Raw genomic sequence first — 17,597 nt, 5'->3', positions numbered from 1 at the left:
CTCCCCTGGATGTTCATAAACCAATGAGAAGTGGAATGGATGTCTACGTAGTTCTCAGAGCTTATAAAAGGCCAAGGAACGAAGGGAGCTCTCTTTTCGTCGTTCATCATGCGCAAAGCAAGACCTCAGAATGGCATTTTGAAACGCTCAGTTATCGGCCTTAGCATATCCGTCTGTAATTTAATTCGATATAGCGTGTTAGAAACATTCATAACGAAGTTATTTTAAACCGAGTTATATCAGTTTATCGAGTATATGCTATTTTCGGAATTTCCTTAGTATTGCGTTTTGGGGATTTGGGCATGTTGTGGCCACATAGCTATTGTTAGCTGCTAATTCCGAAGTTGAAGACGACGTTTTACACCAAGCAACGATTATTTTGGACAAAAGGCATATATGTATTGTGTAACATGAAGTCCTATGAGTGTCATCTGATGAAGATCATCAAAGGTTAGTGATTAATTTTATCTCTATTTGTGCTTTTTGCGACTCTTTGGCTGGAAAAATGGCTGAATTTTTCGTTGAGTTGGTGGTGACCTAACATAATCGTTTGTGGTGCTTCGCTGAAAAGCCTATTTGAAAATCGGACACTTTGGTGGGATTAACAACAAGATTACCTTTAAAATGGTATAAAATACCATTTTAATTATTTTAATTAAATACCATTTTAATTATTATTTAATTTTAATTATGAGATTTCTGTTGTTTGAATTTGGCGCCCTGCACTTTCACTGGCTGTTGTCATATCATCCCGTTAACGGGATTGCAGCCATAAGAAGTTATGGCCTGGTAAATCGACTGAGTCCCCACCAAGCCATCAAACACTGGTCCCGAGAAAGTATTCTCTCGTGGACAGATTCTGAGTGTAAATAAACGACGAGAAAACAAGTGACAAAGTTATGCACACATTTAACTACTGGGTAACGGAGATTACTGAGAAAACAATGGTCAGCAGTTGCCATGGAAACACATTGGAGACACAGGGAACATTGACAAGACATGGTAGCTCAGTTAGAAGAGCATGTTGTTTAAAACGCCAGGGTAGTGGGTTTGATTCCTGGGATCGCCCATACGTAAAATGTATGCACGCATTACTTTAAGTTGCTTTGGATAAAAGTGTCTGCTAAATGGCATATAGTATATTATTATTTTCCCCGACACACGCATAGACGGACACACAAGCGCACGCGCACACACACACCTTACTTCCTGGTCGAGGTTTGATGGTCAAACAGTGGGTGCATTAGAGCGCATAGTTTGAGTGTTGCGGGGAAGCTAAAGCATATGTTCATATTCCGGTGTTGTATTGAAGTTTAAAACATGGTTTACCACTATTATTGATGTGTGGATATGTATAATGTGTAATATATTTCCWAAATGTTTTTGTTTACCTTTTTTTATGCCTTTATTGAAGTTAATTGTCAATTATGTAATTGGTATAGTTTGTGATGCATTCTGGGTGATGTTGCTATAAGACACACACACGCACACAGCGAAGCAATGCATTATGTCTTAAGACTGGTACAGGCGGCCTGCATAACTAAATTGAGCCTGTATATTTGCAGAGCTCCAGACTGCGACTTACACTAGGCCACTCTGTTGCTCAAATTATACTGTAATTATATTGTAATAACACCCCTTTGAGCGTTCTTTTGGTCTCGATTTGTAGTAAAGATAATTATAATAAGAACTCTATACTGTACAGTTTTCAAACCATGAACCTTGATTACAGGCAAAGAAATGAATGTGTTAGAAAAGCATTGCAAGTGATGGAGTTTCAGGACTCATGCAGGAGTGTTGGTGCCCTTGGACATGACTCCTGACACAAAGACAAAGGTCCCCACCACCACCGCTGGGAGCAGCCAGGCTGTGTAGAAGCCTACAGAGAGGACCAGAGACAAAAACCTCTCTATCTCACACAACACAGTGGGGAATTCTCACAAAACTGTACTGTTGTGGTAAATTGACCACATATCTTAACAAAAATGGACATGGTATAAGAGAGAATAGATATTGTAGCATTCATTTGATCCAAGTCTTCTTGAGTATGATGTGTAAATCTCAGATTTTTTGGATGTGTTCAGTTTCATGAATCCCCCTCACCAACAAGTGTAACCATATAAGCAGTACAGAATTAAATTATGGTATTGTATCAGATGTACTATATGAGGAATTCTGCTTACCCAGCCAGACAAAGTAAAAGGGTATCTTCTCTCCAAAGTATTCTCTGATGTGGTCCAGTGGCTGGTACTTGTACCACTTAGACCAATACTGGAATAAGACCTGCCTCTGGTTGAGCTCATCTGGACACACCTCATACTCTGGCAGCTCAAAGGGGCACTGAGAAACACACACACAAGTACGCATGCACACACACAAACACACTTGCCGCACACACAAACACGCACACGTGCACATGGATGCAAGCGCGCACATACACACACACACACACTTAACACAGACTGCTGTAATAGGCAGATGTCATTGTGCGTAGCGGTACATTAAGAATGTGTCTGACCTCATGCAAGGGAAACGCTGCAGTGTATGCCCCCTCGTTGAGCAGTAGAGCCACGCCCACCTCCGCGCTCTTCCTCTTGCCATACACCGTACTTGCCAGAAGCTTATACACCTGCCACGGAAAGCCAGTTGGCCATATAAGAATGACATAGATTGACGTAAAGCCTATTGACCACATATACAGTGCATTCGAACCCCTTGACTTTTTTTCACATTTTGTTACGTTAAAGTCTTATTCTAAAATGGATTTAAGAAAAAAGTGTCAATCAATCGAAACACAATACCCCATAATGACAAAGCAAAAGCAGTTACAATTTTGCAAATGTATTAAAAATAAAAAACAGGAATACCTTACTTAAGTATTCAGACTCTTTGCTATGAGACTCGAAATTGAGCTCAGGTCAATCCTGTTTCCATTGATCATCCTTGAGATGTTTCTACAATGTGATTGGAGTCCACCTGTGGTAAATTAAATTGATTGGACATGATTTGGAGAGGCACACACCTGTCTATATAAGGTCCCACAGTTGACAGTGCATGTCAAAAACCAAGCCATGAAGTCGAAGGAATTGTCCGTAAAGCTCCGAGAGAGGTTTGTGTCAAGGCACAGATCTGGGAAGGGTACCAAAAACAATGCAGTGGCTTAAATGGAAGAAGTTTGGAACCACCAAGACTCCCTAAAGCACGGCCAAACTGAGCAATCGGAGGAGAAGGGCCTTGGTTAGGGAGGTGACCAAGATTTGTTCCAAAGTTCCTCTGTGGAGATGGGAGAACCTTCTAGAAGGACAACCATCTCTGCAGCACTCCACCAAACAGGCCTTTATGATAGAGTGGCCAGACGGAAGCCACTTCTCAGTAAAAGGCTCATGACAGCCCACTTGGAGTTTGCCAAAAGGCACATAAAGGACTCTCAGACCAGGAGAAACAAGATTCTCTGTTCTGATGAAACCCAGATTGAACTCTTTGGCCTGAATGCCAACCATCACATCTGGAGGAAACCTGGCACCATCCCTATGGTAAAGCATGGTGGTGGCAGCATGCTGTGGGGATGTTTTTCACCGGCAGGGACTGGGAGACTAGTCAGGATTGAGAGAAAGATGAACAGAGCAAAATATAGAGATCATTGATGAAAACCTGCTCCAAAGCCYTCACGTGTGTTCCCTCTCCGGCCTCTAGGTCACCAGGCTGCTCGTTATGGCGCACACCGGTCACCATCGTTACGCGCAGCTGAGCTTCATCAGACTCACCTGGACTCCATCACTTCCCTGATTACCTTCCCTATATATGTCACTCCCTTTGGTTCCTTTCCCAGGTGTTATTGTTTCTGTTGCTGTGTCATGTCTGTGCATTGTTCGTGCATCTTATTTTGTATTATGTTGTGTTAATTTATTAAAACACTCACTCCCTGAACTTGCTTCCCGACTCTCAGGGCACATCGTTACAAGAGCGCTCAGGACCTCAGACTGGGGTGAAGGTTCACCTTCCAAAAGGACAACAACCCTAAGCACACAGGCAAGACAATGCAGGAGTGGCCTCGGGACAGGTCTCTGAAAGTCCTTGAGTGGCCCAGCCAGAGCCCGGATTTGAACCCGATCGAACATCTCTGGAGAGACCTGAAAATAGCTGTGCAGCGACGCTCCCCCTCCAACCGAACACAGCTTGAGAGGATCTGCAAAAAATGGGAGAAACTCCCCAAATACAGGTCTGCCAAGCTTGTAGCGTCACACCCAAGACTTGAGGCTGTAATCGCTGCCAAAAGGTGCTTCAAAAAAGTACTGAGTAAACGGTCTGAATACTTATGTAAATGTGATAGTTTTTAGTTTTTTTTAACACCTTTGCTAAATTTTCTAAAAACCTGTTTTCGCTWTGTCATTATGGGGTATTGTGTGTAGATGAGGTATTGATGAGGGGGAAAAAATGTTGTATCCATTTTAGAATAAGGCTGTAACAAGATGTGGAAAAAGTCAAGGTGTCTGAATACTTTCAGCCACTGTAGGTAGGCCTATATATGTCCACCTAAACTGAGTACATAAAACATTAAGAACATCTGCTTTCCATTTCATAGACTGACAAAGTGAAAACTATGATCCTAATTGAGATCACTTGTTAAATCCACTTCAATCAGTGTAGAATGTAGATGAAGGGGAGGAGACAGATTAAATACATATTTTTAAAACAATTGAGACATGGATTGTGTATGCGTGCTATTCAGAGGGTGAATGGGCAAGACAAATAGTTTAAGTGCCTTTGAACAGGGTATGGTAGTAGGTGACAGGCGCACCGGTTTGTGTCAAGAACTGCAACGCTGCTGTGTTTTTCACACTCAACAGTTTCCCCATGCGTGTCAAGAATGGTCCACCACCCAAAGGACATCCAGCCAACTTGACACAGCTCTGGGAAGCATTGGAGTCAACATGGGCCAGCATCAGAGGTGTAAAGTACTTAAGTAAAAATACTTTAAAGTACAACTTAAGCAGTTTTTTTTTTAAGTATCTGTACTTTACAATTTATATTTTTGGACTACTTTTGCTTCACTACATTCCTAAAGAAAATAATGTACTTTTTACTCCATACATTTTCCCTGACACCCAAAAGTACCTGTTACATTTTGAATGCTTAACCATACAGGAAAATGGTCCAATTCACTCACATATCAAGAGAACATCCCCGGTCATTCCTACTGCCTCTGATCTGGAGGACTCACTAAACACAAATGCTTCGTTTGTAAATAATGTACGTGTGTTGTAGTGTGCCCCTGGCTATCAGTAAATGTAAAAAATAAAAATAAATAAAAAATGTGCTGTCCGATTTGCTTACTATAAGCAATTTGAAATTATTTATACTATATTTAAAACTAAATCATTTTAGACTTTTACTCAAGTAGTATTTTTCTGGGTGACTTTTACTTGAGTCATTTTCTATGAAGGTATCTTTACATTTACTCAAGTATGACAATTGGGTACCTTTTACACCACTGGCCTGCATCCCAGTCGACCGCTTTAAACACCTTTTGGAGTTCATGCCCCATTGAATTGAGGCTGTTCTGAGGGAAAAAGGGGGGTTGCAACTCAATATTAGGAAGGTGTTCTTAATGTTTTGTACGCTCTGGGTGTATATCTGGGGTACGTCCATCGTTACACAACACATGGGTAAAGATATAAAAAAGTAAATGGATGCACTCACTATACGGTGTCTCTGTCTGTTAGTGAAGTAGGTGTCATGGTCCTCAAAGCCAAGGAACCTGAGAAGGGACAAACAGAGCCAGGTTAAACCTGTAGTCATTCGCACACATACAGTAACAGACAGCTCTATAAGGATCAGCACGCAATGTGGCTCAACTAAAGTTTGAGGATCCTCAATCAAAACCTATATTAGGAAGTTTCCGGGATGATTTATTTTAATTTTATTTAACTAGGAAAGTCAGCGAAGAACAAATTCTTATTCTTAATGACGGCCTACACCGGCCAAACCCAGGCAAATTGTGAGCCGCCCTATGGGATTCCCAATCACGCCCGGTTGTGATACAGCCTGGATTCGAACCAGGGTGTTTGTAGTGACGCCTCTAGCACTGAGATGCAGTGCCTTAGACCGCTGCGCCACTCGGGAGCCCCACTTCTCCATCTAGGTACTCACTTCTCCATCTTTGACTTGCGAAAGGCACAAGTGTAGTAGTCCAGTGGCCTGCTGGGCACGGACTCAGCCATGATGTTGGGAATGCATAGCTTCCGAAGGATCCAGTCAGATGTATAGAAGTCTGGGTTTGGTTGAGCCTGAGACACAAAAACAATGTTCTTCATAACACACCATGGTATTGGGATTACCGTATTCTATACTACTGTATTTGGCACTAGCACTGKCCTGTAGGGGCGCTCTTAGAATGAGCTCCTCTGCGTAATAAACCAACACATCCCAGGGGGTTTGTGATAATGGATTGATTTTCAGATAATGGATGGTTTCAGATAATGGATGGATTTTTTTCCTCGCTCGCTGTCTTCTCCTAATGCCAAAAAATCATTACAGAACAGTCACAAAATAATGATTTATTTAGTACAGTATGCCACATAAGCATTATTAGACTGACCATAGAACTGTCAGCATTAAGGAACAATTGTCCTCTCTACGGTAACATGCAAATATAATGTTATTGGGAAAGTAGGAACACTAGATCTAACTACTTGTTGAGCTAGGTGATCTAGTGTACATCATATGTTACCTTTTCCAGCAGCAGGCCGGCAATCTGCAGGTTTTGGGTGAATTTGTCCCGCCATCGAGCCAGCTGAGTCTTTTCTCCATTCAGACCTGCTTCTCTCCTCCTCTGGCCCTCTCCCGACCTCCCCAACTGCTGTTCTCCAATCTCCCCCTCTTTTGGGAGCGACGCTTTCTCCGTTTCACCTCCCACACTAGAACAAAGTCTGATTCAGGTTCAGCCAGACAAAGCCACAGGTTAGAATTTGATTGGTGGCATTGTCTTTATACTGTCTGTTACAAAGGATCTGGACCAACTCAGTGGGCTTGTGGTTAGTGTTCACCCTGAGATTGGACTGGCACATACTCATGAATAATGAATTATTTCCATTAGAAGAAGCCCAGCCCCTTCAGATTGGCCACACCTCTCTCACAGCCAAGTCACGTATCAGTATTGCCAAATGTGCCAATACACCAGTACATAGATATGATCTAAACATAAGGGACCAGGGTGGGGCTTTGTTAGTTGGTTTGGGATAGATTTTTCATGCCCCAAAACTGCAGAGATGTTCTGATTCAGAACACACGTGCTTCTTGGTTTTTGTTTTCCATCTGCTGCTTTTCATCTCTACCCCTCCCCCATTACCGCAGTCACAACATAGGGAGAGAGAGAGGTGGAAGGGGGTGGGGGTAGTGTGAAATATTAACAATCGCTAGAGAGGGGTTATAAAGCTGAGCTTCTAGGAAGCTTCTAGATTTGAGAAGGGGATGGGAGGAGGATGGGGAGAGGGGGAGACAGTGTCAATGCCAGTCATGCTGGGACTCCTGCTTTTACAAGAGGAGGAACGACAGATCCTTTGTGCTCATTAAAACATGACACCAACCACTAGCCAAGAATGAGGAAACTAGCCAAAGCTTGCACAGTACAACTGCATTCTAAAAGTGATGCATGCATTCTCATGTGTCAGAAGGAGCTCCTTGTTTCCAGTAAGTTTCAAACTGGTTCATCACTCAGGAGTTCTGAATGTTACAAGCTGCCACACTTCCTGATAGGTAACATTAGTCACACATCTTCATGCTGAACCGGTGTTATAAAACAACAGTATTTTTTTGTTTTTATACACTTGGACGAAATGGCCTCTAAGCTGTGGACAAAGGAGGAAATTAGCTGTCCAGTCTGTTTGAACACCCTAACAGAGCCTACAACTCTTCCATGTGGACACAACTTCTGCCTCGACTGTATCAGAAAATGCTGGGATGAGAGTGGTAGTATCAGCAGCAGAAGCAACGCGGTTTCCTGCTGTCCTTACTGTCGAGAGACATTCAGATTGCGCCCCACACTGACTAAGAACTCAATGCTGGAAAAGATGGTGGAGAAGCTAAAGATAACTTTACTCGATACACCTCCTGGGTATCCGTACGATGGGCCTGAAGACGTGGTGTGTGACGTGTGTACTCTTCTAGGGTCTAGGAGGAAGGCAAAGGCTGTGAGGGCCTGTCGGGAGTGTAAGCTGTCCTACTGCCAGTCTCACCTTAGAGCCCACCTGGATATCCCTCTGTTACAGAAGCACACTCTGGTGGGTGTGGTGGTCAAGGAGCTGCAGCTGGAGAAGCTGTGTCCCCAGCATGACAAACCGCTGGACATGTACTGCAGACTTGAGAGGAGGTGTATCTGTTCTCTGTGTGCAGTTGAGGAACACAAAAGCCACGAAACTGTCTACGCTGAGACTGAACGGGCCAAGAAACAGGTGGGTTTTCATAACCAAAGGACATTTGTATGTGGATAATTAAATAAATTTTGTAAGTGAGCTTCTAGATTTGAGAAAGGGATAGGGGGAGGATGGGGAGAGGGGTAGACACTGTCAGTGCCACTCATGCTGGGTCTCATGCATTTACAAAAGAGGAGGGACGACAGATCCTTTGTGCGCATAAAAAAAAACTACAAGGTCATCTTTTCTACAGTTACCATGACACCAACCACCAGCCAACAATGAAGAAACTAGCAAAAACTTACACAGTACAACTGCATTCTAAAAGTGTTGCATGCATTCTCGTGTCAGAAGGAGCTTCTTATTTCCAGTAAGTCTCAAACTGGTTCCTCCCTCATGAGTCCTGAATGTTACACTTCCTGATAGGTAACATTAGTCCCAAAACTTTATGCTGAACCGGTGTTATAAAACAACGTTATTTATATATTCTTTAATACACTGTGACAAAATGGCCTCTAAGCCATGGACAAGGGTGGACATCAGCTGTCCAGTCTGTTTGAACACCCTGACAGAGCCTACAACTCTTCCATGTCGACACAACTTCTCCCTCGACTTATTCAGAAAATGCTTGGATGAGAGTGGTAGTATCAGCAGCAGCAACGAGGTCTCCTTCTGTCCTTACTGTCGAGAGACATTCTGCAGGCGCCCCACACTAAGAACTCAATGCTGGAAAAGATGGTGGAGAAACTAAAGTAGATTACTTTGCTCGACTGAAGACGTGGTGTGTACTCGTGTAGAGGCCGGGAGGAAGGCAAAGGCTGTCAAGGCCTGTCGGGAGTGTAAGCTGTCCTACTGCCAGTCTCACCTTAGAGTCCACTTGGATAACCATCTGTTACAGAAGCACCAGGGATGCAAACTGCTGAGGGCCCAAAAAGGTCACAGAAACATGCAAAAAATCCCTGCTTGGGGGAAATGCAGGTTAACTAATTTTWAAAAAATTATATGATTTACATGATCAGTCTCTGTGTGTAAAATAAAAAGTGGTTAATGTGAACCTAACTCACAGCTGAAAAAATGTAAAGAAAGCAATCCAATGTTYTTTGTTGCCTAGACTTTACTGCAATTGAGAAAGAACAATACACAAATATTGCAGTTAGCCATGACAGCCTTTATAATAGAACGCTTGTGACCACACACATTTAAATATTGCACTTGGGGGAAAAATACATTTAAAAGTAGAAATAGAATGAAACAAATATGCATTCTATTTTTGCTCTATAATAGTGGCCACTAGACATCAATCAAGTGCACAAGGCTACATGTGTGCAAAAATAACGTTCACTGAGTAAAAAAAAGTAATAATCCCCCCTCATTCACACACAAGTGTTACTGTCAAATTCAACACAAAAGCAATATCTTTGGGCTACACTGCACATTATTAGATTGTACACTTTCTGCCTGTGGACATCTGTTCTATAATGTGCCAGCAGAGCATGATACCCTTTGTTGGCATAACTGATCTCTTTCAGGCAGACAGTAGACCTGGCATACCCCTTCTTATCCACTGTATTGAAAAAGTGACAAGGAGGGAAAGTGTGTGGTGTTCCTTTCACCTCTATAGTGGCATCCAGCTTAAAACTTCTTATGGCTGCAGGGGCAGTATTGAGTAGCTTGGATGAAAAGGTGCCCAGAGGTGCCCATAGTAAACTGCCTGCTCTTCAGTCCCAGTTGCTAATATATGCATATTATTATTAGTATTGGATAGAAAACACTCTGAAGTTTCTAAAACTGTTTGAATGATGTCTGTGAGTATAACAGAACTCATATGGCAGGCAAAAACCTGAGAAAAATATCCAAACAGGAAGTGGGAAATCTGAGGTTTGTAGGTTTTCAACTCATCGCCTATCGAATACGCAGTGGGATATGGGTCAGTTTGCACTTCCTACGGCTTCCACTAGATGTCAACAGTCTGTAGAACCTTGTCTGATGCTTCTACTGTGAAGTGGGGCCGAAGGAGACGGGAATGAGTAAGGTCTGCCATGAGCTGACCATGCTCTGCGTTCACATGAGAGGGAGCTCTGTTCCATCGCACTTCTGAAGACAATGGAATTTTCCGGTTGGAACATTATTGAAGATTTATGTTAAAAACATCCTAAAGATTGATTCAATACATCGTTTGACATGTTTCTACTGACTGTTACGGAACTTTTTGACATTTCATCTGCTTTTAGTGAACGCGCTTCGTGACTTTGGATTTGTTTACCAAACACGTTAACAAAAGTAGCTATTTGCACATAAATGATGGACATTACTGAACAAAATGAAAATTTATTGTGGGAGTCCTGGGAGTGCATTCCGACGAAGATCAGCAAAGGTAAGTGAAGATTTATAATGCTATTTATGACTTTTGTTGACTCCACAATTTGGCGGGTAACTGTATGGCTTCCTTTTGTGGCTGAACGCTGTTCTCAGATTATTTAATATTGTGCTTTTGCCGTAAAGCTTTTTTAAAATCTTACACAGCGGTTGCATTAAGAACAAGTGTATCTTTAATTCTATGTAAAACATGTATCTTTCATCAAAGTTTATGATGAGTATTTCTGTTATTTGATGTGGCTCTCTGCAATTTATCCGGATATTTTGGAGGCATTTCTGAACATGGCGGCAATGTAAACTGAGGTTTTTGGATATAAATATGAACTTTATTGAACAAAACATATATGTATTGTGTAGAATGAAGTCCTATGAGTGTCATCTGATGAAGATCATCAAAGGTTAGTGATTAATTTTATCTCTATTTGTGCTTTTTGTGACTCCTGTCTTTGGCTGGAAAAATTGCAGTTTTTTGGTGATTTTGCGGTGACCTAACATAATCGTTAGTGGTGCTTTCGCTGTAAAGCCTTTTTGAAATCGGACACTGTGGTGGGATTAACAAGAAGTGTATCTTTAAAATGGTGTGAAAGACTTGTATGCTTGAGGAATTTTAATTATGAGGTTTCTGTTGTTTGTATTTGGCGCCCTGCACTTTCACTGGCTGTTGTCATATCATCCCGTTAACGGGATTGCAGCCATAATAAGTTAAGCCAGGCCCGGCTCCAGTTACACTTGCTTAATAACAAGCAACGCCTAATTTTCACCGAATTCTCTCATTCTGAAAATTAACCACAAAATTAACCACCACTACTGTAGAGGGAAAACATTTGTTCGTTCTCTAGCTAACATTAACTATAACTAGTTAAAATTTCACACAGATTGCCAAGGTCCAGTAAGCAACTAACGTTAACGCTTTATAACTTGAGGAACGGCAAGGAGTCATCGCGAATTGGTTAGGTTACTAACGTTAGCTCATCTGATGTTGTAACGTTAGCTGTCTGACTTTATTAGCCAGCTAATTTTCACACCATAAACTCAATTATTTAATCAATTAAGTTGGCTAATGCTCATAATTTCTCTGGCTAGCTAACGGATAAGTGTCTTGCTAACGTTAGCTGGTTCGAATTAACAATGCTAACAATACTTGGTACACCACACTTTCTCCCTCATCTCATACTTTCCAAATGCCAGTGGTTTTTCGGTTACAGCTCATGAAGTACGCTTCATCACCTTCTCACCCCGGTCGCCGTGGTCAGGCTTCTCACCTACCTCTTCTTTATCGTTCAGGAGACTCGCTGCTGTAAATTCACTGACAAACTGCCTTTTCACTCTCCCGCTGTCTTTCCAGAGCGCGCATTGATGCTGTAACTAGCAAATTGGTTGTCTCTTCTCTCTTCAGCTGCATTCTGTTGTTTATGTGAATGATTGGCTGAGCCTTGGATACAGCCAGTATTGTTCCCAACGCGCATCACTCGTTCGCATACAGCCAGTAGTCATCCAACCCCCCCCCGCTCGCCCAAACGTTTCTCATCGGATCTAGACGAATCACGTAGGTCACCTATTTTGGATTCAAAATGGAGAATTTCAGCCGAAAAGTGACTAGTTTGCATCCCCGTAAGCACACTCCGGTGGTTGTGGTGGTCAAGGAGCTGCAGTTGTAGAAGCTGTGTTCCTAGCATGACAAACCGCTGGACATGTACTGCAGACTTGAGAGGTGTTGTTTCTGTTCTCAAGGAACACAAAAGCCACGAAACTGTCTCCGCGGAGACCGAACGAGTGAAACAGTAGGTGGGGTTTCATTTGTATGTGGATAATTAGATTAATATTGTCAGTGAGTAGCTCCATGAACAAGACCTCTAGATATGCACAAATGGAACATTTAAAGTATGATCTGTTGGAACGAGAGTGGTAGGTGTGGGACAGTATGCAATGTTTTGAATACAGTTCTAACTCAAATCTACTGTTCTTAGGTCAGTATGGCCTACCATATTGCATGTTGGAGTGAGAATTATTATGACCTTCTTAACTGAAATGTATGGGTTTGTTCCTTAAGGCACTGCTGGCAGTGGAACAGAGAAAATCCAACAGTAAACTCCAGATGAAAGAGGAGCTGCTGACACAACTGGGAGAGGCTGCGGGATCTCTTAAAGTGAGTTACAAAAAAGTAGACAACATTACTGAGCCACCATTCAGTTTGCCACCCTTCGGCATGCTGTGCCAGTGGTGGCTTGTCCAGGCAGGAGGATGGTCCTCCTCATTAACGTACCCTATGTTCCAAAATAGAGCCTTGATGATGACATAAAATAATTGACTAAACAACTAGGATGCTGTCGACTCAACAGAATATGATATGTAGGTTCCCATTCTCATACTAACATACCACTTAGAATGCATGCCCGGACCATTGCTAAGTAGTACTATGGTAGAGTGGATATTGGAATAGAGCCCATGTCTGACTGTATACTGTACTCCCACTCCCTGTAGGGATTTGCACAAGCTGCAGTGGAGGTCAGTGACATGATGTTCGTTGAGCTGATCCACTCCCTAGAAAAGAGGAGAGCAGAGGTGAGGGACTCCATCAAAGATAGGGAGATGACTCTGGCTGCTCAGGCAGCAAGAGCAGAGACACGACTGAGACAGGACATAACAACACTGCAAAGGAGGAACAGTGATCTGGAGAAACTCGCCCAAACACAAGACAGCATACTTTTTCTCCAGGTAACTTCTCTTTGGGACACACACACACTCCATCCCCCAGGTGGTAGTGCCAACCGGGTCTCAATGCTGAGCCAAGTCTTTATAAGCCGACAGGTGCACGCAATTAATGCTGCATTTAGATGGTATGAGGTAGACAGCAAACAGGATGTCATTGTTTTCAATGAGAATATGATGGTAAATGCCGTTGAGGCTGGCGGTGAATGCCGTCAGCCGCCACGGTAGATGGGATTTGCCGCCAGAGTTAAAATATTTAAACTTCTGCGGTGGCGTTGTTTTCTGCTGGATGTTGATTTGCACTGTTTAACGGAAATCACCATAGCAACGCGTACCGTAACGCTGGCTTGCTTTTGCCGCCCCCCTGTCTTGTTTTCTTGTCCCCCATGCTGACTGATATGACGGTTTTTGCATCACTCATTTAAGTCAGTTTTCCAGCTGGAAAAGCTGTGAGGCTGCTGGTTCTATGGGCATGCCTTTGTTTTTWAAATTTTTGTACAGATTTATGTTTCGTCACCATCTGAACAAATAATAATCAGCTTGGACTGACCGACCAAGAGGTCAAAAAGGAGCTGGCCCTGGGCCTAAAGTAAAGTGGCAGTCTCATGGGCGCATGTACAGTCGTGGGTAAATGTTTTGAGAATGACACAAATATTAATTTCCACAAAGTTTGCTGCTTCAGTGTCTTTAGATATTTTGTCAGATGTTACTATGGAATACTGAAGTATAATTACAAGCATTTCATAAGTGTCAAAAGCTTTTATTGACAATTACATGAAGTTGATGCAAAGAGTCAATATTTGCAGTGTTGACCCTTCTTTTTCAAGACCTCTGCAATCCGCCCTGGTATGCTGTCAATTAATTTCTGGGCCATATCCTGACTGATGGGAGCCCATTCTTGCATAATCAATGCTTGGAGTTTGTCAGAATTTGTGGGTTTTGTTTGTCCACCCGCCTCTTGAGGATTGACCACAAATTCTCAATGGGATTAAGGTCTGGGGATTTTCCTGGCCATGGACCCAAAATATCGATGTTTTGTTCCCTGAGCCACTTAGTTATCACTTTTGCCTTATGGCAAGGTGCTCCATCATGCTGGAAAAGGCATTGTTCGTCACCAAACTGTTTGTGGATGGTTGGGAGAAGTTGCTCTCTGAGGATGTGTTGGTACCATTCTTTATTCATGGCTGTGRTCTTAGGCAAAATTGTGAGTGAACCCACTCCCTTGGCTGAGAAGCAACCCCACACATGAATGGTCTTAGGATGCTTTACTGTTGGCATGACACAGAACTGATGGTAGCGCTCACCTTGTCTTCTCCGGACAAGCTTTTTTTCCGGATGCCCCAAACAATCGGAAAGGGGATTCATCAGAGAAAATGACTTTACCCCAGTCCTCAGCAGTCCAATCCCTGTACCTTTTGCAGAATATCAGTCTGTCCCTGATGTTTTTCCTGGGCACCCTGAAGCCTTCTTCACAACAATTGAACCGCTCTCCTTGAAGTTCTTGATGATCCGATAAATGGTTGATTTAGGTGCAATCTTACTGGCAGCAATATCCTTGCCTGTGAAGCCCTTTTTGTTCAAAGCAATGATGACGGCACGTGTTTCCTTGCAGGTAACCATGATTGACAGAGGAAGAACAATGATTCCAAGCACCACCCTCCTTTTGAAGCTTCCAGTCTGTTATTCGAACTCAATCAGCATGACAGAGTGATCTCCAGCCTTGTCCTCGTCAACACTCACACCTGTGTTAACGAGAGAATCACTGACATGATGTCAGCTGGTCCTTTTGTGGCAGGGCTGAAATACAGTGGAAATGTTTTTGGGGGATTCAGTTCATTTGCATGACAAAGAGGGACTTTGCAATTAATTGCAATTCATCTGATCACTCTTCATAACATTCTGGAGTATATGCAAATTGCCATCATACAAACTGAGGCAGCAGACTTTGTGAAAATGTATATTTGTGTCATTCTCAAAACTTTTGGCCACAACTGTACATTCAATACCTCGTCACATACTTTTACTTCTCACATTTATGCACACATCAAATCAGGTTACAGACAGTTAAGACCCCTAGACTTAGTGAGTGCAACGATATTAGCAGTCCAGTTATTGGTTTCGTAACAGTAAGTCGCTCTGGATAAGAGCGTCTGCTAAATGACTTAAATGTAAATGTAAATAATAAGGAAGGTATGAGACCAAAAACTAAAATTATACCAAAATAAAAAAAATACTAACTTATTGATTAATGCTTCTCTGGTCTCTGTAGAGGTGGCAACCCATCAGCCTGCTGCCGGATCGTGAACCTAGTGTTATCAGTGAAAGACATTCATTTGGAGCTGTGATGTCAATCATCACTGAATTCAAGGAGCTGCTTGAGGACATGAATGTTGACTTATTAGAAAAGATTGAACAAGCAGGTTAGTAAGGTAACCTAAACGTTTTACTTGTGAAATTGGTGGCAGCGGTGAGATTTTTTTCAGTCTATGAATTTTCAAATGCTGGAGGGTTCTGTTTAAATGGAAAGATAATACAAGAATACAAACTTACAATAACCTATTTGGGCATTTCTTGATCCTCTTCGTAGTTTCAAATGTGGACATTTTGGAATCTCCAGTACCCATGACCAAACCTCAGGGCAGGCAAGGTAAGACATTTGCCTCTAGTCATTTTTCCTGCACACCAAAGAATGAAAATTAAATCATGGATTTTCCACTTTTTCTTCAAGTGAGAAGAGCCCATTCTGAATGCCAGCCAATGCCACCGGTGCCATTGCAAAGAGCATGGAGCAGTAAGTGTATCCTTATTTTCGTTGCAGAATAAGGATCCTTATCGTTATTGAATGTGGACCCTAAAGTAGTGGCTCTACAACTAGTCGAATGCCCAATCTGTTAACTAAAATACTAACACTCATCTCTCCAGTGAGCAGAGATATCACATTTGGAATTCCGAAGACCAGACCCGATTTCTTACACTGTGAGTCATTGTGACAGAGTTATGGCTTTGCAAGTACAGTAAGGCTAGTTTTAACAAGAAGGAATGTGAAAGAGAATAACCTGAAGTGAAGACTGTTGTCTCTTTTTGTTCAGATGCTTTTCAACTCACTCTAGACACTGATACAGCACACCGCAACTTGTGCTTCTCTGACCAGAACCGCAAGGTGACTCTGGTCAAGTCCAGAGGTCAATCCAGGACCAGGTCACGTCTCCCGAAGACCTTTGACTTCTGGGAACAAGTGCTGTGCTGGGAGGGCTTGACCGGTGCCCGTTACTACTGGGAGGCAGATTGGAGAGGCAAAGGAGTGTTCATTGGAGTGACCTATGAGAGCATTCAGAGGGGAGGCAGGGGACTAGAGTGTGGGCTGGGGTACAATGTAAAGTCATGGAGCTTACAGTGCTCTGACACCAATTACTCAGCATGGCACGATAACATTGAAACCAAGATCACTGCCAAGGTCTCATCCCCTAGAATAGGGGTTTATTTAGATCACAAAGCAGGAACTCTGTCTTTTTACAGCATCTCTGACTCCTCCATGATTCTGCTCCATAGTTTTTTGTCAGAGGACTTCTCAGAGCCACTGTATCCTAGTTTTGGTGTTGGGGTACAATCCTCGTTGATACTTTGCCAATTGGAGAGACAATGACAATTGAGGACATAGACATGCCAATCACTCTTTGCAACTGACTTGTAAGATTGTTTCACATGTTGTTATTATTAGGCTATTTTGCATTCAGAACTACAATGACCCCAATCTGTAATATATCAAAAGTTTTGTATCAAGCTGCTCAGTGCCATATTTCTTATCCTTAGCTATTCAATCCTTTCTGAACTACAAGTTCCAAGGGGTTGTGGGMGCTTCTGGACATGGTATCCCTCATAGTGTTGATCACAAGAATGCTTTAGTAGTAACCACAGTTAATAACTGTTACATACCGGTACATAGATACATGGGATTTAGATAGCGCTTCCAAAGACCCAAAGGTGCCTTATATTAATTTCAAAGAAACTAAAATCCAAACAAAAACACAGCAAAATTAAACCGAAGCAAAACAGGAAACCAAAAAAAGGCTGCTGAGACTAGCCTAGTCCTTACTCTCCATA

The 17,597-nt window shown here is 42.5% G+C and overlaps 2 protein-coding genes and 1 long non-coding RNA gene across 3 annotated transcripts in view; 1 reads left to right on the top strand and 2 right to left on the bottom strand.

Moving 5' to 3' along the window:
- ano11 (anoctamin 11) overlaps nucleotides 1-6,314 on the bottom strand; it is a 34,984-nt gene extending 28,670 nt beyond the window's left edge. Inside the window, 5 exon segments of the mRNA XM_070447733.1 lie at nucleotides 1,791-1,879; nucleotides 2,184-2,340; nucleotides 2,519-2,629; nucleotides 5,701-5,758; nucleotides 6,151-6,314. Coding sequence (XP_070303834.1) covers nucleotides 1,791-1,879; nucleotides 2,184-2,340; nucleotides 2,519-2,629; nucleotides 5,701-5,758; nucleotides 6,151-6,314 — 579 coding nt within the window.
- Nucleotides 6,315-6,378: 64 nt separating this feature from the next.
- Nucleotides 6,379-12,493, bottom strand: LOC111976557 (uncharacterized). Its single transcript, XR_002878938.2, has 3 exons — nucleotides 12,054-12,493; nucleotides 6,731-6,929; nucleotides 6,379-6,514 (listed from the first exon to the last, which is right to left on the bottom strand). It is a non-coding gene; the product is annotated as an uncharacterized lncRNA (long non-coding RNA).
- On the top strand, nucleotides 7,476-17,279 carry LOC111976543 (tripartite motif-containing protein 16). Its single transcript, XM_024005457.2, has 8 exons — nucleotides 7,476-8,450; nucleotides 12,838-12,933; nucleotides 13,269-13,502; nucleotides 15,766-15,916; nucleotides 16,084-16,143; nucleotides 16,225-16,287; nucleotides 16,419-16,472; nucleotides 16,586-17,279. Exons 1-8 carry the CDS (start codon nucleotides 7,836-7,838, stop codon nucleotides 17,137-17,139), a joined length of 1,827 nt encoding a protein of 608 aa, XP_023861225.1. The 5' UTR covers nucleotides 7,476-7,835; the 3' UTR covers nucleotides 17,140-17,279.
- The last annotated feature ends 318 nt before the right edge of the window (nucleotides 17,280-17,597 follow it).

The sequence above is a fragment of the Salvelinus sp. IW2-2015 genome, linkage group LG17 (genome assembly GCF_002910315.2).
Source record: "Salvelinus sp. IW2-2015 linkage group LG17, ASM291031v2, whole genome shotgun sequence".
NCBI classification, from domain to species: domain Eukaryota; kingdom Metazoa; phylum Chordata; class Actinopteri; order Salmoniformes; family Salmonidae; genus Salvelinus; species Salvelinus sp. IW2-2015.
Note: the sequence above shows the minus strand (reverse complement) of the source record. Positions and strands in the feature narration are given on the sequence as shown.

Coding starts and splice junctions, on each gene's coding strand:
- LOC111976543 (XM_024005457.2), top strand. CDS start 7,836: ATGGCCTCTAAGCTGTGGACAAAGGAGGAAATTAGCTGTCCAGTCTGT. Junction 13,503..15,765: donor ACAGCATACTTTTTCTCCAG/GTAACTTCTCTT, acceptor TGGTCTCTGTAG/AGGTGGCAACCCATCAGCCT. Junction 15,917..16,083: donor AGAAAAGATTGAACAAGCAG/GTTAGTAAGGTA, acceptor TCCTCTTCGTAG/TTTCAAATGTGGACATTTTG.